The sequence below is a fragment of the Thunnus thynnus genome, chromosome 7 (assembly GCF_963924715.1).
Source record: "Thunnus thynnus chromosome 7, fThuThy2.1, whole genome shotgun sequence".
In the NCBI taxonomy this organism is placed as follows: domain Eukaryota; kingdom Metazoa; phylum Chordata; class Actinopteri; order Scombriformes; family Scombridae; genus Thunnus; species Thunnus thynnus.
Window position 1 is genome coordinate 15,435,780 of NC_089523.1, and position 22,723 is coordinate 15,458,502.

Genomic DNA, 22,723 nt, shown 5'->3' on the forward strand with positions numbered 1-22,723 from the left:
TTTAATCCGTGTGTCTCCTCTGCTTTCACGTTATATCTCCCATATATTACACAACAATTTGTGTCTAAAATGTTTTTTCCACAAAACAAAATTACCTTGTTAAAGTCCTTAAAATGACATCTACTTCTCCCTCATTGGAAAATCCAGAATCTACGCATCCATTCTTAGTGTATGAGCACTGGAGGCTTCATGTTTCCACTGCCACTTCCACTTCATGTTGCCAACTACTTTGTACCAGAGCGAATGCAAGCTTACTGGGAACACTGAGCAGTGCACGCTTGAGCTAACGTTAACTACTTTAGCTAAATTGTACTAACAGGGCAGATATCATAATCAAGTAACATTAAACTTACTGAAACATAGCGACAATAGTCTGATTCAGTGTGAGTCCTGGAGCCGGGAAGCAGGTGAGTGAAATGTCGATTTCAGCTGTCAACCAATCACACTGCAGTCATCAAAGTCTGCTATAAGTCTTCAAATCTTTTAAATGGATCAATTATTTCCAAAATCTCCACCAGCACACTGATTAGAGGGCCAGTATTTAGTGATTGAGTCCATAATGAAAAAAAGTTTGACTTATTACTTTTAAAGAGAAGTTGACGCTTTTTGAACGGGAGGCAGGTGGAACCGGCATCTAGCGGCCGTCAGTGGCATTGCACTTTCAGGTACTTCCATATTGGTTTCAGCCTCAAGATGTTGTAGTTGCCGCTTGGCCACAAATCAACTTGTGCCTTGCCTTTAACTTAATGTGCACAATTTACACTTTAAGCTGATCAATGTTAGAACAGCCTTCTAGTGTCAAACTCTGCACAAACATCTTTCTGCACAGTGATCACACATCACACACATCACAGTGAACTAACATTAAGCAAAACATGCAGTACATACTGTATATGTTTTATTTATTTTATAACTGCTCCTAGCAACGTCCTCCCTCTCCCACGATGCCAGACTGAGTAATGAAATCAAAAAATAAAGAAGTATGAGACCACCTTATTCCCATCTGGCTTGGCTGTTGCTGACTCACAGGATCAGAGTTAAGTCGCTGCTGCAAACTGGAGGTAGAGAGCAGTGATTGTGGACTATACTATAATTGTTAGACTTTTGACTAGTGCAATTATATGACCTTTCCTGACCTTACTACTGATACATTGGTCTTAAAAGTACAATCTGTGGTTTCCATGGTGACCTGTGTGCTCTCTTTGTTGGGTGCAAAAATATATCTCAGAGCAGCAGAGCAGCGCGACACCCTCAGTGTCTTTTTCACTCTCTGTCTCTCCTTTTTCTTCCAATCTCTCTGTGGTTGTGTGTATTTAGTCCACTCTCTTACTTTACTCCCCACACCTCTTTTTCAGGTTTTCTTCCCCGTAAAAAAATAACTCCTTTTCTATTACATTCCACAAGTGATCAAACAAGCCATTGTTCCATATCATATAAAAACACTGCAGTCGAATATCTGATGAAAGCATTTTTTTGATCAAAAAGAGAGAAAAAAATCAAAGCACTGGAGGCAGTAATGCTACTGTAGAAATACTTTATTTATCAAAACCAACCAGCTGATATTTTTAATAAAACAACAGAGAAAGACAATAAATTATTTAAGTAAAGCATACAGATTTGTCATGAATATTTTTCTGAATACAGCAAAAGCAGGTTGACTTTTTTTTGTCGCTCAAACTAACATCAACAACTTTTATTGCATTGAGAATATGATAGTACAACAGTTTAAATCCTCAGAGGGAAAACTGAAACTCAAAGTTAAGTGATTGAAAGAATGATGATCTGAAATGTTCTCTAAGCTGGGTCTGATGTGTGGTTTTGATGTTTGTAGTTGACGTGAATAAACTGAAGACATCCAAAGAATTACACGAGCAGCTTTAAATACATGTGGTTCTACTGTAAAGAGAAAAACAAACCAGTTGCAAGGAAAAAGAGGAATGTCACTTTGGAGCACGCAACAATGAAATGTGCTGATGATAGCGCTGTCAAGCTGGCAGACACAGGATGCATGCAAACACACACCGACACACACACACATTCATCACATACGTTTGCAGTATATCTCCTGTTGGCAGCAGATTTGATATGAAAGCTCTAAAGCAGTCGTTGGTACACTAACTATACATTTTGCAGAAACCTCATCTTGGAAAATGACACATTACCATCTGGCTTGTTAGCTACTGGAAATATAATTTGCCAGCCAACCATCTTCTGTGAAATTTGAATGAATCACCGGCTTCGTATGGGCTTTTTGTTTATCGTTGTGTTTTAAAAATGCAGCAGAGAGAAATGAAAGCCAACCTCACAAGAAAACAGAAACCGAAAGCTAAGTCAGGCTGCTTTTTTAGATGGACCATGGCCAGAAATGACTATCTGTATATGTGGAGGGTGTCTGGGATAAATTACATGGAATGCGACAACGACGCAACCCGACACACTGTCAGAATATTGTTTTGCATCCCACACCTGAAAAATAACACCCGTGACTTACAGTACACACATGCACATGAAAGCAGCACACAGCTGTTTCACTGTGACCGAGGAATTGTCTCAGTGTCCAGTTATTCTCATTGTCTGTCTTTAGAACAAAAGTAGTGTGTAAAATCCCATTTTCTCTGTGTAAATCCAGCCTGTAACCGAGCGTGTGATGGTTGGACACATGGGAGGTGATGATGATGGCGTCTTTTTATTTCTCACAGCTGGGTCATGTGTATGGAAATGATAAGCAGTTAGTTTGGGCTCTCTCTTTGTTGCTTTGATAGTCTACCTACCTACACACACAGACACACACTGCACTGTACATGCACACAGTCGCACGCACAGTCACATGCCGACCGTTCACATGCTTGTATCTGCTGCCAGCTCTCACAGACTGTCAGTAACCCTCCACCCCTTAAACAAAAGGACCTCTTCCTGAGCTGTTACAGCCATACTGGCACTCACACACACATACACACACACACACACACAGACTTAAGTATCAGTTGTATTTTCAGCTGAGACCAAGAACATTGCTCTAATTCCCACAGATCTCTTTTTCACTGTGGCGCTGCTACAGACTTGCAGAGCAGTGGGTCAGACTGTGATACATATGAGCATCTTCATGAGCATGAAAAACACTGCTTGACAAAATCCAGGCAAATTGCAAACATGAACATGCTGATTGAAACAGGCTGAAGGAGCAGCAATCATTTAACGTGCTGTATCTTGAAAGTGGCTCCTCTCTCAGCTCTCATCCAGGAGCACTGGTAATCTACAATTGTCCCTTTTTTGTCTGCTGCATGTCCTAAAAACTTCCTCTCTGTCTCTCTTCCTGAGCGTCTCTCCTGTCTTTCCTTTGTTATTCGTTTCGGGTCTGAAGATCACGGTTTTATCCGTGTTAGCAGAATTCCGGTTAGCAGTTGGAATGCCAGGAACGCTCAGAAAATTGTGCAGAGCGCAGCGGCCTGATCTGACATCTCCTTTGATGTGTTAGAGAATGAGTGATGGGAGAGAGACTGTGTGTGTGTGTGTGTGTGTGTGCGTGCATGTTTGTGTGTATGTGTGTTAGAAAGAGACAGAGTCAGTGAGAGAGAAGGAAAAGGAGCGGGAGGCGTACGGATGGAGGGACAGACAAAGGGAAGCGTGAATATTTGCAGTCAGGAATGTGTGCAAAACAAAGGAAGGCTTCATGGGAAAATAGAACAGCGAAGAATTCAGTATAAATAACTGCAGTTTTTGTCTTTAGGTAGGAGTGGAAGATGAGAGCGAATGTGTGCGCGAGTGCGTTAGTGTGCAATTGAGATCTGGAAGGTTGTGGTTCGCCTAATTTCACATCAAGATAAAGTGTTATTTTGGTTTACACTTCCTCCAACCCCTCTCCCTCCCTCCGTCTGTCTCACGCTCACTCTTCTCACTATGCTCCTGGCAAAAGAAGTTTCTAGAAACAGTCTTATTAAAACAGAAACACAAGTATATGAATACAGTGCATACACATGACCAAGAAATAAAAGACTGTTTACATAATTGACAGAGTAAATTCAATTTCAATTCAATCGAGCTAGCATCCATTAAACTAATTTAATCAAAAAAAGCTTAAGTGAACTGGATATGAATTCCTCTGGAGAAGCCCCACTGTTTTTAACTTTTTGAAGATATGGCAGGGAAGTGTGTTTGGCTGGAAGCAGTTATGGATTAACAAGTTTGCCCTGTGTACAGAGGAAGGTATTGGGTTTACTTGCAAGAACATGTGTTATTATGCATGATACGAGTTGTGGATCATCAGTCAAATTATCGATGCTTTCTTCTTTGCTGCATGTGTTTCTGCGTTGCTTGTATTATATGAAGTCCGTTGCAAAATAGATAGAAGGAAAACTTGTCCAACAGTTCCAGGTACATGTGCCAGTCTCATGGTCTCAGCGAGGGGGCTGAGAGGGACACGCACACTCACACTTTTCATGGTGTGTGAGGAAGATCTCATCTATGACCCAGCGCACACGCGGCCTCCGCTGGCGCTGATACAGAGTGACCTCTGGGGCGTACTTCAGCACCTAGAGGAGACAGGGAGGAAGACAGTCAGGATGAAAAGGCTCAGAGGGGAAGTAGACTTGCATTGTTGCCTGAATTGTCGGTCGGTGTTGAAAATATTGTCAAGGCATTGTAGGTAAGGCCAATACATCCTGTTTGAATTAGAAAGAGGGAAAGGAATGAGACATGGAGAGAGAGTGATACGTGTCTGATGTAAAGAACATTCCTCATGACAAATCACTGTAACAGGAGTTCAACAGAAAAGCTGAGAGGAATTCTTTATTGTCATAAAAACTTGACATTGGAGAAAGCGGAAGAAGTTGCAATAGATTAAGGCGAGGTTTCAAAGAATGCAGTAGTGTATTGTGAAACTCTGGAGGCCATGAGAAAACAATGGTATGTCCACCCTTCCCCTCGGTCAGTCATAAACAAACTGACTGCACTGGACTACACTGGAATTCCTGTATTATTTCACCATTCATTTATTAATTCCTTCTTATTTGTTTTCAGGGTAACTGAGAGCTGGAGCCTGACCCAGTAGGGAAACATCCAGGACAAGTTTCCAGTGGGCTCACTGCTGACTGTGCACACAGAAAACTGTCTCTGAAAACATACCAAACATTGGGCAAAGGGAAGGAATTTAGTCTTACAGCATACACACAGATGTCCACACACTGATAGTGAATTGTAAATATTTCTTCTATGTCAAGACCAGTCTTGGGCAAATTACTTTAAAATTGTAATTAATTATTGGTAACACATTGATCATTCTAAAAGTAATTACATTACTTATTACTTAGCAGCAAAAATAATGTTACATTATTGGTCACCTTTGTTACTCAGCTGTCAGCTCTGTCAAAGTTGCCTTTAAACAACTCAAAATCCTCCACACCCACACATTGCATCTTTTGTATTTAACACATGTAGAAATATAAAAGGGGACATTTGTGTCATTTTGTGGTTTAACAAGCAGGCAGGATATAGTTTGGAAGGATTTACTGACCATCCAACAGCTAGCGTTAGCATAGCCTCAGTGACTCACCCACTCACCCTCCAATTCTGAACAAAACTAGCGTGACTCTTGAATGTAGGCTACCTGGTTAATGTTGGCAAGCCAGCTAACAACACACAATATGTGAATAAGACAAGTTTAGAATTACTGAGAGTTGCATTGCTCCTCATCCAGAGCTGTCCATCAGCTAAATGCAGGAACCAAACTGACATCAACCCTCCATTAATCCCGATAAGGCAGCAAGCACGCTGACCCCATAGTGTAAAAGTAACAGAGCGTTACTGAGATTAGTAACTGTAATGTAATCACTAAATTTTAAATTGTTATCCCTTACCCTACTTGTTACTGAAAAAAAGTAATTACATTAATGTAACATATTACAAAGTAACGCATTACTGCCCAACACTGGGCAAGACATTTGCATATTTGGGCTTTAAAGCGAGTCTGTGTAACTTTTGCTGAACAGTGGCCCCAAGTGACAGTTACAGGATAATGATAAATGCTAAAACATAGTTTAACAGTAGCTTCATTATAACTGACTCCTTAATGTCGGTTATACAGCAATATCTATCTAATGTTTGATAGTTTTAATATCAGCTAGTGAGTCTGTAGTGGCAAAACTCCTGAGAGACTTGAAGTGATCAAGGGTGTATTTTATTGCTAATGAATTTAATTTCTCATTTTAAAGATGAAGAATATGATATTTGTTTGTTCAAAAGTTACATAGTCTCACTTTAAACAAAAATTAAACAAGTGATTACAAATGTGGTGTCAAAATGTAGGCTACAAACCTTTATAAATACTTCAGTGGTTACGTTTACTCTGGATTTTTATAAAAGTAATTGATTTCATTGTTGGATTTACTCAACATTTCACTAGAAGTCACTTTGTTGCAGATCGCCACATTGACAGGAAGTACAAATTGTTCCACAACTGATGCAGTGAATCTGTTCTCCAAAGCTCAGTGAAATTAAGGCTGGCCATGATTTATGTCAGCACTTCCCAGCACTGAGACAATAGGGTGAGTAATAATGTGTTTCTTAAGAAGTTAAGGCAGTTAAAGGAAGCAGTAACAGCTACTGCAAGAACACACATACACACACTCATGACAACCCATATACAGGTAGCTCTATGCATGTACAGTATATACAGACATGAACAAAATCTTTTTCATACTCTCATACACAGTGACTCACACAAGCACAATTACAACCCAAATCCCACTTTTGTCTAAAGTCCCATTGTATGATTTTAACAGAGAGAGAGAGAGAGACAGGGAGAGAGAGTCCTATGGACCATGTTTCAATAATGAAGCTATGCAAGAACAAAGACACAAAGAGATGGAGGGAAGAGAGAGAAAAGAATGAATGACAGGCTTAAAGAACAAGAATGGTGCACAGCAAAGGGATAAATTGAAAATGTGAATTGGGAAGAATGAAAGGATGATGGGAGCCCACCGAGAGAGAAAGAGAGAGAGAGATAGAATGCTAACAATGGATCGACAGAGATATGGAGTGACTGGAGAAAGGAAGAGATAGAAACGAATGGAGGATAGAAACAGGGAGGCTGCTGGTGCATTGCTGCTTCATTGTTGATGCAGCGCCTGGCTCTGCACGCCCAATTTCTCCCTGCTTCTCCCTGCTTCTCCCTCATTCCTCATCTGAATCTCTCTGTTGCTCCTTCTCACTCATTCACTCACCCACACAACACCGATTTCACGCCTTCCAGATATGAACCTTAACTGGAAATTTGACACGTTGGTCTCATGTTTGAATAATTCTGTAATAGTCATGACAGACAGCAGTCTTACTACGTCTGACCTAATAATCTTGTAACACTTCGAGCACTGTAATAAATCTATCATTTTATTTTCATTCTAACGGGGCAGGGAAACAAAATCAATTTCATACAACAATACTGAATGAGTCAATTTACTTTAAGTATTTTGAGCATTTTTGCCTTTAATTGCTATTGGGCAACTGAAATGTCCCTCATGTGAATGTCCCTCACATTCACAATGGTCCTTAACAAGTTTTAAAACCTGTCACTGACAACTGTCAACCTTCTTCTTCCCTAATGTCATTACTTTCCATTTCTCCCACTGTTCTCCAGCAGTGACGCCACTCCCTCTTGCACACCAGGTGCCAAATGTCACACGAGCATTGCTGCTCCATCCATAATGGTCCAGTCATGTTTGAATAAAGGCCCTAAGGAAAATCTATAGACAAGAGACAAATGTTTAGAAGCCCAAAGGCCATTACTTTAAGAGACATGAATCTGGCAAAGTTACAGATATTATGACTGAAAAGAATTTTCCTCCCTCTTCTTTATTTTTTTTGCATTTTAACCTTTCCCCCTCTTTGTTTCTCATGGTCTCTTTCACCCACTTTCATGCTGATAAATCCTCCTTTGTTTAAGACATGCACACTTGATGTAGTCATGTGTATGTGTGTGTATTTGAGTGCCTACGTAGTCTTTGTACTGTAAACTCTACAATCTCTATTTCCCTGCCGACAGGGCAGACACAGTCTTGCGATTGTTGGGTGTTAGTTTGTTTTTTTGCTTGTGTGCCTGTTTGGTAATTTCCCGAATTAAGGAAATCAAACAGAATCAAGCAAAAATGACGTGGTCACGCCCATGTGTTTATCCTCTCCTGCCAGTGGTTATTAAACTGGGTGTGAGCAAAAACAGGACTCACATATCATAAATGGAATGATGCTTTGACTGCTCCACACCCCACGCTGTCATTCTCGCAGTGTTTACACCGAGCGTGTTTGAGTGAAGCTTCATGTTCAAGGGCCTACCTCATGTAGTTTGAGCGTTGTCTTGGCAGCCTGACAGGTGCAGCCATTGTTCCAGTTATCAGTTCCGCAGCCACAGTTGCCTCCGCAGCGTTTGACCAGCAGACATCGAGGGAAGAAGACAGCGTTGGTGGCCCTCAGCTCCTCACGCAGGTTTACAGAGTAGTTGCGAGGGGTACAGCTGTAGCGCTTGACATCTTCATAGAGACGGTTCAGATCAACTGGATGGTGAGAGAGACAGTGAAAGTGTGAGAAAGAGAGTAACCTGTACATTAGTATTAGAGTTTTTGATCTATGTATTTTGTAATTTGTGGATATTGTGGTGTTTTTGCACTGCAAATGGTTACTTTGCAAGGCACTTTGTGTTTGGCCAGTACTGTAACAGGTTTGTTTTTTGTATTTTATGTTGTTGAACATTCAAATTTGACCTTTTATTTCTTCATTTGTGTTTGTCATCATAATAATGTACCTTTTCATTATTTTAATACACTGCATCTGCTGCTGACATTATCATAAAAGACATCACTTCCTCATCAACTGTTTATTAGAGGAATGATTGTGTCATACAGTGTGAAGCCAACAGAAACAACAAAATGTTGCTTTTTCTATTATAATACTGGCTGAAAATATTCAGGTTCTTCTTTTTCACAAAACACATATTTAGGGAAGCTGTTTTAAGCAATTGTACAGTTATTGCTTGTCTATTGCTTCATATCATCATAAATAGAAATGTGTGGCATATTGGAGACAGCGGTGGAAGAATGAAAAGGAAGCAGGAAGGAAAATAAGGCAAAGTGGCTTTGATTCACACTAAAAATATGCTCAATATTGACTGAATGAAAATGGCTGACGTGGAGAGAGACTATTAGTTATGAGTACAATTGCAACAACAATTGACTGTAGAGGGAGCGATGGAGAGATGAGTGGAAGGAAGACAGCACACAAAAATACAGAGAGAGAGAGAACACAAAGGCCAGAAGAGGAAGCAAGGGCCATTAATTGATTGTAGAGTGAATGTATTGATTGCAGGCTTTCTTTATGTCATCACTTTGGAGAAAAAAAATCACCTCGTTTGTGCACATAAGACCTTTCATTCAATGGCCTGCTGCAGTGGTTCAAAACTAATTTCAAGGGAATCAAAGGGATCATGGGACACACTGATAGGAAATAAGGGACTAAAGCACAGATCCAGTGGGGAATACCAGGAGCTCTAGGACTGGGAGCTTAATGAAAATCTGTTTGTATGTCTATTTGTTTCACGAGTATTGGCATTAGAGACCACTGACTGAGTGACATAAGTGCACATTGTTGCACAAGGGGAACCTGAGGTCGAACTGTAAAAGCTTATATTAATACACAGCTGAGTCATTAAAAAAAAAATTTTATGTGCTAAACGTTTGTAGTTTTTTCATGGGGGCTGTAGTTTTTTTCTGTGCTCATGAAGTAATCTTAGTTGAACTTCCTTAAAATCATGACAGTGCTGTGTTCCATACAGAGTTGTCTTAGAATATGGAAAGTAATCCCCAGGGACAAGCTTCATTTTTTTCAGAAAGCCAGATGAAAGAAACGCTGAATAAGAGATTGCATTGAGTTATAGAAGCTAGTGGATCAGAGGCAACCCTGGACATGACGTCATGACCTCTGCTGTTCTAGCTGTAACTACTGTCAGCAACTTTCAGTAGAAAATACTCATAAAGTGTTTCTGTGCCCTTAATGTGTCCAAAGTGGTAGAAAAACGCAAGGAAAGCATACTGTTCCATTGTGACTAGTGTATAAAATCCAATAGGACTGGGTGATAGAGCCACAAAATATGTATATCAAGCTTGGGGTTGATTCACGATTTTTAATAGATTTTCATTTGCCTGCAAAATGCATCATATCTTTTTAGACAGTTGTGCACGATAAATGAAAGACCTACACCACCTGCAAGGCTGTCATCATTATGCATGAAATACAGGTTATCCCACACAGCTATTGGCTGCCAGCGCCAGATGCTTCAACTGAGTAGAGCATATCCAGTTTAATAATCAGTTTCAGCACAGACAGATTAATTGATCAATAATAGATCTGCTGTTGTTTGTATTTCTTTAAAAACATCAGCCTGATATCTGCAGACTGCTAACTAGCATCAGCTACCCGGCAGGGACAAACTGAGCAAAGTAGAATCTGGAGACTGTTCAGTCGACTCCCAGCTCTCCAACTCTTGTAACAAGAGAAGATACCAAACACAAACTGAGAGAACAGATCAGTTTGCAGAGTCATTTTCAGTCTGAAGATGAGACCATTAAATTCACTGTGAGACAGAGCAAACTGGAGTCACAACAGACCTGTGCAGGTCTGTGTGTCATGCAGGTGCACATGTATTGTAACTAATCATGCCACAGTTTACGTGACTGTCACAACTCAAAAAGGCTAATGTAGCAGCTGACATATGTTATTTTTTGACTAAAAATAAACTTTTTGAGCATGTTGTAATAACTCAGTTTTCACAATTCAGACATCATACACATCTTGCAAAAACAAACATTTGAATTAATTTGAAATATCGCCCAGCTCTGATATCCAGTAATGAGGCACACAACCACTGTTTAACACATAGCAGTTGTTCTTTTCCAACATGGAGTAAAAACAGGCATTGAGAAGCATTTCTATTTTGGAAATAGGCTCTGGACTTGCCCTTGCCCCTCTGTGCAGTGGGGACGGGAAGGTAAGGCTTCACTCAGCACAGCCTGATTGACATCACACAGTACCAACGCAGGCAGCGAACACATTATGTGTGCCACAGCAAACTTGATTAGTTTGGATATTCCAGGAAAAGTCTAAATTTGAGGATTGCAAGGCAAGCTCCATCAGTCAATATGAGCTGTTGATTATTTAGCTCTTAATTAAACATTATTTCAAAAACGGATACCAGTGGATAGTGTAAGCTGAACTGACTCAAGCAGTTTGAGCCTGTCAGTTTGATTTGTTTATTACACTAATATAAAAGGTTGTCAAAGGTTAAGGACATTGCCTTAATGGGCTCCCCAGGTTCACAGGAGACAGCTTTGAGCACCACGGGAGTCACCCACTTCACTTCAGTCAGATGCTTCACTACCTGCAGAAACCACTTTAGGAGAGGGTGACTGAACAGCGGCTCAGCAAAAGCAACATGACAAGAAGAAATCGCTGATGCGTTCACCTTTACGGAAGAATGCAGCTGTCCTCTGTCCAACAGAAAGTGGGGGAGAAAGCACTAAACTGATCAAACAATATTGTGCATTGAGCTTCTAGACCCCATAACCTTTACGTTTTAGACAGCGATAGCGGAGTGATTCTGTGCACACTGAATAGTCTGTACCAAAGAGGGGAATAATCCCATATTCATCAGTCTGTAGCCATTCAGGGCCAAAATAATGAGTGTCTACCCCAGAATTAGATTTTAGCCATTGTGATGCCTGAGAGAGGGCTCCCAAAACCTGGTGGAAGCATCACCAATTCATTTTCTTTTGTTCACTCTACAATCTGGAGCTAGAATCTGGAACTAGACTCTAGCCTGACTCCTGAAGTCCCCTACGTTCTATGTCCCAGAAGGTTTTGGGTATGATACCTTTTCTACAGGTTGGTTGGTTAATTCTTTTTAGCCCAACAACTGCAGTCTGTTTTGGGCAATTAGAGGACAAAGCCTAGGTGAAATGGGACAATCCTTTCTTGAAACAAGTTCATTTGTAGTGAAGATGAGTAGGAGTTCCTTTGGCCATTACAAGATTTTTCACCTCATTGAAGTACAATGGGCTTTTACATCCCCATACAAGAATAAAGATCAATACTTGCAGTGAACTACCACGGTGTAGTCTTGGTGAAATTGGCTTGCATCCAGTTCAATGACATTTGCTTTTGCGAACAATGCAATGCAACAATGTAACAAGAGAGATCTCTCATGCAAAAGAAACGGCCTAGAAATCTCATGTCTTCTGTATTAGTGTAACAATGACAAATTTGCTTGACATGCAATATTGTGTGAGTGAGAGAGGAACCAAAGGGAAGGTGCTGTGCGGGTCAAGGGAAGCCTAATGCTATTGATAATCAATAAGCAATTGTTCACAAAAAGAAATCTTTGCTATGGGGGTTTCCATTCATGACGCAAATCGCCCAATGAACAATGAACAACAATAGAAAAAGAGACAGAGAAGAGGTTATCATCATTTGCTTTAGCATTATATATAGAGGGAGATGTAAGATAAAGGTGCTCCGTTTATACTGGCAACCTTGATTATGATTCCATTTAAGTGTTTCTAAATTGCCCATAATCATAGAATGTGTTTTCTGTCTCTAGGCCTTTAAGTGCCATGGTGAGATAACAACAGAATAAGATTAGAGATTAGAAGAAAATAGAAAAGAAATGCAGTAAATAGAAGCTACTGTGTGCACTTTGTATGCATGCATCTGTTTGTCACTCTAAAATCCCTGCAGTCTATCCTAGAGATATTTGTTGTATGCACATCTGCTATTGAGTACAACAGGCTAAAGGAAAAGTGGATTATGTGTGTATTTGTGTGAGCTTTAAGAGGTTAAATAAGGCCAACTGATTGAAACAGAGTGTCTGTGTGTGATATTTCAAAAAATCTTGTTTGCGTTGGAGTTTTGTATCCAACGCAAACAAGAAAATCACTGGTGAAAATCACTTTAATCCTGATCCAATCATTTTAATAAATCTGGCCATTTTTCCATGGAAATCGCTAGAAACTGAAAATAATGAGCTTTTACTTAAGGTTGACTTATCCTACTTAATTATCTTATAAAACAGTAAAACCAAGTTTGAAGTTCTTTTGACTTCTAAAATACTAAAAGGAGATTATTTTAAGAAATGCAATGCGTTATTCAGCACAAACTTTTCTTTGTATTTTGTATTATATGTAAGGCATCTTCATTGTGTATGAAATAAGCAATACTACGAGTATTATGTGTGTCTCAACCAAAATCTTGTAGGCCTTATGGGTAATTGAAAATGTTGAATAGGACTGCAGTCAATGTCTTTCTTCAGGATCCACATGTAGCAAATTATGCTTAACTGTCTGAATGATACTGGCTATGCAGCCATCTGTTAAAGGTTTATCATTTACAATAGCACATCTGCTATTAAAGAATTATACTTGCAGTGATAAAAGGACAAAATGTTATGTTCCATGTAGCCACAGACACAACAAACACTACTTAAAGTAACTTACTAAACTGAGATGTAACATCATGGAGGGTGAATCAGCATGAAGAATTCATCTCAGCACCCACAGCTACAGTACACTCCTGTCATTCTGTTACATTAAATATACCTTTTCTTACAGCCAGATCAAAGAAATCTTTTTGACTGCATTCCCTTTTTTTTGTGAAAACTACAGGTGACAGAGAACCCATCATTTCTGTTTTTGATTCCCTTGAAGAACAAAATAGTAGCTTTCTAACAGGTAATGGTTTCAAAGTTGATGACAGAATTGTGAGGATGACAGGAGTCATGACGGGTGTCTCTAATGTTTGTTTACACATGTCCCGAGGTGATGCAAGGCCTGGCGTAAAAGAGCTGCTACAAAAGCACTTTCTACTCCATTGTCTGTGACGGGCAAACTCAGTGCTGTCTTCTGAGACCAAATGCAGGGAATAACAGGTATGTGTGTTTGGGTAAGGTGCTTGCTCATACGAGTCACACAAAGACACAGGTCCCATGTTGGTTTTTATGCTCTGATTGTGTGGGTGTGTATGTGTGTGAGTGCTGTATATGAGTGTGTGTCTGTGCTTGCAGGGTTGAGTTTGTGTCTGTTTAAGAGGAATAAGTGTAATCTCAGAAAAGCAGTGGTGTGGAACCCTGTCATGGAGTGTGGGAGAGAAAAAGACAGAAAGACTGAGAGCAAGCAAGACTGCAAGAATGGCTATGTCACTCACTCACACAGTCACCAATGTGTGTGTGTATGTGTGTGAAAAGTACAGAACATATTCTGCTCCAGTCCTATACAAGTATTTCTGAGATTTTCTTGGCTTGTATGAGGATTATTATGATTTTATGTTAACTTGTTTGTGAATTTTAAAAGAGTCCCAATTAATATTATGATCAGCCTTACTGTCCTTCATGGGAACAAAGGAGGTTGTGAGCTGCTGTGTGTGTGTGTGTGTGTGTGTGTGTGTGTCTTAATGAAAACAAAGCTAAGCTGCTGACTGTGGCAGATTTCTGCTCTGCTGCACATGCTGAATTTCCAATTAGAGAGAGGTACGCTGGTACAGTGTATCAAAGACCTGCAGAACCTATGCACCTCTCTGTAGTGGTGCAACATACACTGACTCCCCGTATATGGCGCTGTCTCATGCCAGCAGGGAACACACATGCACTGATAAATAGAGATAGATTTGCTGTCAAGTGCATATATTTACTGAGAACAGGAGAGCCCTCAGGTAGAAAGAGGGAGAGAGTCTTGGAGAAAGATACAGAGGTACAGGTGAGAGAGAGGAGGTCGAAAGCACTCCACTCTGTTGCAAGCTTGAAGGCTTCTATAGACAAGACACACATCCCCGAACACACTCCCCCACGACTGTGTGTGTGTAATAAATGTATGTGTGCCAAATTGTCATATCTACTCTAAGACATCCGCTATCTCTGTGCATCCATTGCCTCAGTGACTCCAGGTCGTTGGCACTGACTTCATAGTAAATCACTGCCTTGAACTGTTGGTCCTGTCTCACCTTAAATCTGTCACTGACTCACTTTCAGACCCCCTAGAGGATAAATTTCTCATTTGATGAAGCAACAACAACTTAGTCAGGGTATGTTGTTGCATTAAAATATGAGCAGTAGTTTTTTTTTTTTTTAACATAATGATCTTTTATATCAACAGAAAATTTGAAAAAAGAAAAATGTATTTTAATTTCTATATATACCTCCCTTCAAACACAAACTGTTTATGTAGCAAAACTCTATCAGTGCTCTTTTAATTCTATTTTCCCAGTTCCTACATTCAGAGCAAGGGAGTAAAATGCACCAATATTTCTTCTACCTTTATTTATTCCTCCTTACATGACAAATGAAAGGATAGGTTCAAAATTTTTCAAGACTATCTTAAAACAATACAGAGGACAAGAGGTTTTGCTTGTCACAATCATTTTTCCTGTTTATACTGACCATTAGGGGATCCATAATAGTCCTCCTTCCAGCAAAAATACATTAAATGTTTATCTGAAGCTAATATGATGCTCCAGCAGTCTGAGTTAGTAAAATTAAATGGATATCTTCCAAAGTAGCATTTCTTTTGGACAATGTTTTCCTGTTGAGCTACAGTGTTGGATGGCAACAAAATGAGGGAATTTTGTACTAAAAAGTTTGCAACTTTGGAAGATAAGCTGCAGATGAATTTTGGAATACATTTTGGAACAAAATGAGGACTGTGAATTGTATTCCCCGTTACTTACATTGAAAGCACATTAAAAAGGGGTGTTATAATGGACTTCATGAACAGGAAGAATGATTACAGCAAGAAAAACCTGACTATTGTTTTAAGACACTTGAATAATTGTGAACCTATCCTTCAAGTGTGTAGAGATACAACCTATCACCAGACAACTTGATGTTATTGTAGCCCTCTATCTTACTTGCAGGCTGTGTAACGATGTTTCAGTTGAATATGCAGCACTTCATTAGCATGTCAGTTTTCATTGGCTGTCACCTGTGCTATATTAGACCATAAGGCAACAATCTGCTCCCAGAGTATATCACTGCTCTCATTTTCCTTGCATTAACTTTACTAACTCTGCATGTCACCACCAGTCCTGGGAGCTCATTATAAAAGTCCTCTTGGATTTATACTTAAATGTAATTCTAAGATCTCCTCCTACATCATGCTTATGTTGGACTCATAAGAGCGGTGACTTTTTGTTCCATTTCTTTTTATATTGCTTCAAAGTTCAAAGAGGACAATATATAATAAAACAGTATAAAACATATGTAATATGTCTGCTTGATCCAAAGGATCCCTCTATTGAAAATGAAATATTAAAACCAAAGAGGCTGCATCATTATTTTTCCTGACATTGAACTTGGTATCTGGTATCTTTTTTGGGGTCTTAGGGCTAGAATTAAAAGCCTCATTTAAGCATTATTCTTTAAATGACTCTGTGTGACATGAAACTGTTGTTAGTATTACTAAATAACTAGTACTGATCCATCAATTAATAATGCAACAAATCCTTGCATATTTCAGACACTTGTTACTTATGTACTGTTTTAGTTCTCAACATACATTTTATGGTTCTGTGGATTTTTTATACAGCAACAGAACGCTGCTTCTTATAGAATGTTAAATGCATTTTATGCAACCTAGACTTCAAACTGCAGGGCTATACTTTGTACATTAGTGACTATGTTAATGCTGTGAAATTTTCTTTACTTTTTGATCATATACTTGAAGAGAGTGAAATAAGAACTACATTTTCAATGTTCTAATCCTCTGTCCATGTGTTAATTGTTCAGCTGTCTCATGTTATGTTGCAAATATTTGTCCAAAACATAATTTTTGATTATTTTCATATTTTCATATCAAAATTCCTGTCTTTCCTCCTTTTGCAAAACATTTTCCAAATGTTTGATGATTCATCTTGAACTCAGGGGTGTTTACAAAAATTAATCCAATCAAATGTGACTGTGGGCAACTAGCTAACCGCACCCATTATAAAACCGCACTTGACCGCTTGTGGGTCATAGTGGCTTGTGGAGCAATATGGAGAGAGATATGGGATAGGGTGATCCAAAACTTGGATATCTTACCTTTATTATGCCTGCTAGCCAGATGATAGGCCCTGGATCTATAATGTATGTGTGTTTGAGTGTAGATGGTGTCCAGGTCCTGCCTCCAGGTCTCTGGGTTCAGGGATCTGAGAAGCTGTTCTATAGTGTCAAAGGCAGCTATGGTCCGGTCCAAATCCTCCAAGGAGAATGGAACCTGTGTGACCGCTGCTGACACCTGCCCGCCACCACTGTCCTGCAAAGAGCCGAGGTCAAAAGACAAAGACAACATTATTAAATTCTATTGTTACTCTAACTCCATAATGCTACCCAATTTAAATGGTTACTGGAGATTCAGAGGACAAGTCTCAGTGTTTTGCAGTGTCTGGTAGTGAAACAGGTGGTTTTGCTAAATATATTTTAGCAGTTTCCTGTCAGGTTTCAGGGTGACAGCCGTGCATAGGGGGTGTGTGTATATACTTCTGTCAACTAATCCTTGACAATGTTCTTTGTGACATAAAAACTGCATATTTTATTGCTCAGTCTTGTTACAGCATATGCTCTTGTGGGGAGGTCAGCACTGTTTCTTTGCAAGCATTGAAAAGATATCCGAGGATTCAGGGGAGGATTTTGAGATATCGACAGATAAGCTCCACAAAGAAAGAAAGAACCCCGAGCATAAAGGTCACAGTCCCTGTTGATCATACAGACTCAGATTGCTCTAACACTTCAAGTCTTTTAGGAGATCCTCGCTAAACACTTTGGCTTTTACTAAAATGGAAAGCAGATTTTTTAAGAGACCTGATGAAGACAGTGTAGCTCTTTTTATGTTATATTCTACCCTATTTCTAAATTTATAATAAATTTAAATTAACATACTGTTGTTATATCTTTCTGTATTGTAGAATGCATTTTTTCTCCCCAAACTTAATAAAATAATAACCATACTGAATTGGTAAAAATATCCTATACTTATTTTGTTGGTATCATTATTTTTGCAACATACTTCTAAACCTGGGTAACAAAAACCTACAGATATATATCAGAAACTGTCATTCAATCCTGAACTGAGTCTGTGTTATGTGTAATGTAGGCTGAGATGGAGATAAGAAAAAAATGAGAAAAAAAATATAAAAAGATTATAATGCCATTCTCATATGAAACATGTACTTTCAAATGTGATTTTGCTCTATATTTTATTAGTTTTCCACTACAGTGAACACTGCCCTCTCCTACAGGCTATTTATCTAGGTAGGAGGCATGTAAGACTATTAAACTTGTGACATTAGCTGCCAGGGGGCGGCTGTGGCTCAGGAGGTAGAGTGGACCTTCCACTAATCGGAAGTCCGCATGTCGAAGTGTCCTTGGGAAAAATACTGAACCCCAAATTGCTCCCGAAGGCTGTGCCATCAGTGTGTTAGTGTGTGCATGAATGATTAGAAACTCCTCCTGGGGAGCAGGTTGGCACCTTGCATGGCATCCTCTACCATTAGCATACAAAGGTGAATGGGTGAATGTGGCATGTAATGTAAAGCGCTTTGAATGGTCGGAAGACTAGGAAGGCGCTATGTAAAAGCAGTCTATTTACCATCCATTTATCATAATCAGCACTGACTCCCATGCAGGTCAACGGACAAGGGTGATGAGAAGATTCATTAAAGCTAACATGGGAACAGAAGTGCAACTCTGGTACATCACATTTGTTAACATTTATTGTAGGAGCTTCAATACAGTGACTTAATCAGTATAAATAAAATGGATAATGTAAGTATCACCCTACTATGCTATATAAATGTGACCCTGGCTTATGTAAAATAAATCAAACTTGACAGCTCAACTGTATGTTGTATTTTAGTCAAGTCAAAAGCTCCATTAGATTACTTTCCAAATAACTACATATTTTCATGTAATAGTAAAATTTGTATGTATTTTCACTATAAACTGTAGCATTTGGTATAACAGTTTTTTTTCCATTTAGAGTAAAGATTTTAAAAATCTCAAATTCAGCATAACAATGAGAAGTTAATAAGCTAATAAGCTATTGAATGTATCACTCTTTAGATTTGACTAGTAGTGTGAAACAGTTACAAACATGAACTTAATAAACCAACCACAAATCAGTGGGAAAGATAGTGTCTCAGAGTGCCATTTGAATGTAAGAGGCTAACAAATTGTACATGCACATGCCATCTGCACTGGCACTGACATATACTTACATACGCACACAAAAACATACACCCCCACACACATAACCATTATCAATCCATGCAGAAAAACTGCCATACAGCTCAATGCACACTAATTATTATAATCACATATGTCACTGAACCCCACTGCACTTACACACAGACACACACAAATTACACTGATTATACATACTTACAAAAACATTAGTCTAAGGAAGCATGTCATTTTACATCTCGGGCTTCATGCATAATACATACAGTACAGACATGCATTAATGTATCTTATGTGAGAGTGTGTTGGCCCATGCAAATGGACCATATGACATTATTATTAGTGTAGCCATTGTTCCTCTGTGTGCTTTAGTTATAAATAGTATGTTCCACCAGCAAAAAAATAGCAAGGAAGAATGGAGTATAAGTTTTCTAAAAACATGTATATTTTTGATATGAAATTATATGATATGATATGATGATGGTGATGGCATTTTCCTCGCTGTGTATTTCTTTCTATAGTTCAAAACTATTACATGTGCATTTATTTCTTTTATTCAGTGGTCAATATTTCTAATTATAACTGAGGTCAAGCATGCCTAGTTGATATTCATTTTAAGATTTTAGCAATTCATAAAGTGTGTATGACTCACCGACACGGGCATAGTGACAGCCTCCCAGTTGGTGTTGGATGCAGGCAGAGGAGAGTCATACTGCAGGAATGGAAGGCAGAAATAATCAATCAATCAATCAACCAATGAACTGAAAATACAAGAAACCTGTGGCTTACATGTACCTCCTCAAAAATACTGACACATCACAATAAATACAGGCAGAGGCTACATTAATAAGATATGTGATTGGTCTGCTTGGCTTGGCAAATAAATTACTAATTAAACCAAGGTATGGTTAAGTTAAGGTAACTAAAAATACTGGGTGAAGTCTAGTTAAGATCATGGCAATGGTTAATCTTAGAGGCAGATGTTTAAAAGACACCAACAATGACTGTTGGGAAGAAATGGTCGACTGTGTCGATACCAAATTTTTGTCAGAAAATGGGACTTTTTGTCCTGGTATCATAATGTCACGCTTTTTCCTGCTTTTCTACAGAAAACAAGGATTGTTTTGAGCTGTACCATCCATACACCATAGAGATTTACTGCATTAACACTACAACCCTTTAGTCAATCTGAAATGGAATGGAAGTTTTCTATGAGATGGACGACTGAGCCAAAAAGGTTAGTGGTGCGCATAGCACTTTAATGGTAATGCCACATACTGCAGGTTATATTTTTCTCATTCTGTCAGACATAATGTTCATATTATACATATTTCTACTCTTATTCTCAGTGTGCTACTCCTACAGAATCTGCACATAGCAACTACAGAACAGGCGCTGTCGGTAATCGCTTAGGTTAGGCAACTATGTCAAGGTTAGGGAAAAATCACAATCATCAGTCGGGATGGAAACCTGGGCTGCCAAAGATGGGGTGGAGTGTTCACATGTTATCTAAGGCTATCCAAGATATTCAGGTGTCTGCCTGTCGAACTGAAGGACTGTCAGGTTTGTCAGCAAAATCCCAAAGAATTTCAAATGAAGCTGGTCACAGCATGCCTTTGCGTGTGTGTGTGTGTGTGTGTGTGTGTGTGTGTGTGTGTGTGTGTGTGTGTGTGTGTGTGTGTGTGTGTGTGAGTGTATGAGAGAGAGAATGAGACAGGATGAAAGAAAAAGAGTGTGTATGTGTGCCAAATATGTCAGTCTGATGGGTGTTTATTACCTAAACGTGCCTTGACCAGAGTTGGATTTCTTGCGCACACACACACACACACACACACAGTCTCTGGCATCACTCTGTACACACACACACACACACATAAAATCTCACTGGCTATTGAATCCCTCTCCTTGAAGAGTCTTAAATACCTTCTCCGGTCAATGTGGAACAGTAAATCTGTCTTGACCACACTTCAAAGACACAGTGCCCTCACTTTGTCTCTGTGTGTGTGTGTGTAAGTGTGTGTCTTTGAATGTAATAGAGTTGACATCAAAGCCTGTCAGTGTGCAAAGGTTTTTTGTTTAACAGATTCTCCCATGTGTCCTTTGAATAAATGTACTCATACACACACACACACACACCCAGACCAGCTGTGAATGAGGTCAGAAGGTTTCTTGTGAGTGTATGTGTGTGTGTGTGTGTGTGTGTGTCTGTGTGTCTACTTGCGAGTGAATGCATGTTTACAGATTCCTTCTCTCATCTCCTTTTAAGGTTAAATGCTTCATGTCAAGCACATCTGGGTCACTTAATAGGGTTGGAAAAAAGTTTAAGAGACAGGGATCAGAACTTATACGGAGGGCTGAAAATCTTTGAGAACTCAGACTGTAGCTACCTACCAGCTGTAGTATCAAACTTTATCTCTTATCTATTAACTGGTCATTGTTTGATGTTTTTTGTGTTACGACATGTTATCATGACAAATCATTTTTAATCGATTATTAAAACTGCATAAAGACGGCAATGTAACATTTTAAATCCGGGATGTGATATCTCATAATAAAGAAAATATATTAAGTAAATACACATAATTATATTAATAAAAAGCATGCACATGTTGGCTACATCTACAATTGCACTACATTTCAAAAGGATAACATATCTTTGAGAATGTGCCAAACGTAGTTGCTAAAGGAAGCTAGTTATTTGTAGGTGAAATGTTTTTGAACCTAGTTTTTATATGATTCATGAAACAATATTTGTTACAGAAGAATATTTAAGCCACCATATTCACTGGTAGTGAGTGAGCAAATTCTTATTTACAGTAGCAGTCTAGTGGAGGGGACACCAGGGAGCTGTGCCCTTTCAACCTCCATTTTGTACAGTTGGACACTGGAGCAACGGAAGATTAAATGTGTGGTGGATGGTCAGAAAGGCAAGAGAATTTCCCTGTCGACTTTTACCCTGCACGACTAGTTATCTTACTTTCAGCCAGAGGACATTTAACTTAGCAGATGAAACACACCAGCCACATTTATACTGTCTCATTTGTGTCTGAGTCGGAACTAATTTCAAAGTTAAAGTCAGGAAAATGCTCATTCGAGTCATGTAGCACTTTTGCTTTTCTTTGTTGTAGTTTACTGTGATACTTCTGGTCTTAATCTGCAGTATATTTAGAGAAATATATTAGTTTTGCTACCCTCTGTTACTGATTGATTTACACAGTGCTGAAGTGCTAACTTAATCTATCTTGAAATTAAGTTTCACACTGATACCAGCAGTTGGTTTGGTCATTCATGGGGAGTTATGTATCTAATGTCTCCAGCAGCATCACTTATTTGCTTGGTGCATATATAAGAAGAACTTAGTGCTAAATAGTGCCACCAAGAAAATCTTACATAAACTTGTTAAAAACATGGGTCATATTCCATGAGCCCATTCTGTATGGGAAATGCACATGAGGAATGACTCATGACACAGGAAGGAGATTCTGGGAA

General features: G+C 39.1%; 1 protein-coding gene across 3 annotated transcripts in view; it reads right to left on the reverse strand.

Annotated features, from left to right (window-relative positions):
* Nucleotides 1–1,517: 1,517 nt before the first annotated feature.
* The window catches only part of pdgfd (platelet derived growth factor d), a 62,826-nt gene continuing 41,620 nt past the window's right edge, over nt 1,518–22,723 (reverse strand). For all 3 annotated transcript variants that reach the window (XM_067594562.1, XM_067594561.1, XM_067594563.1), the window contains exons 4-7: nt 19,887–19,946; nt 17,099–17,312; nt 8,323–8,540; nt 1,518–4,529 (exon numbers count right to left, since the gene is read on the reverse strand). In XM_067594562.1, the coding sequence (XP_067450663.1) occupies nt 4,395–4,529; nt 8,323–8,540; nt 17,099–17,312; nt 19,887–19,946 (627 nt within the window). In that variant the 3' untranslated portion in view covers nt 1,518–4,394. The remainder of the gene's footprint in view (nt 4,530–8,322; nt 8,541–17,098; nt 17,313–19,886; nt 19,947–22,723) is intronic.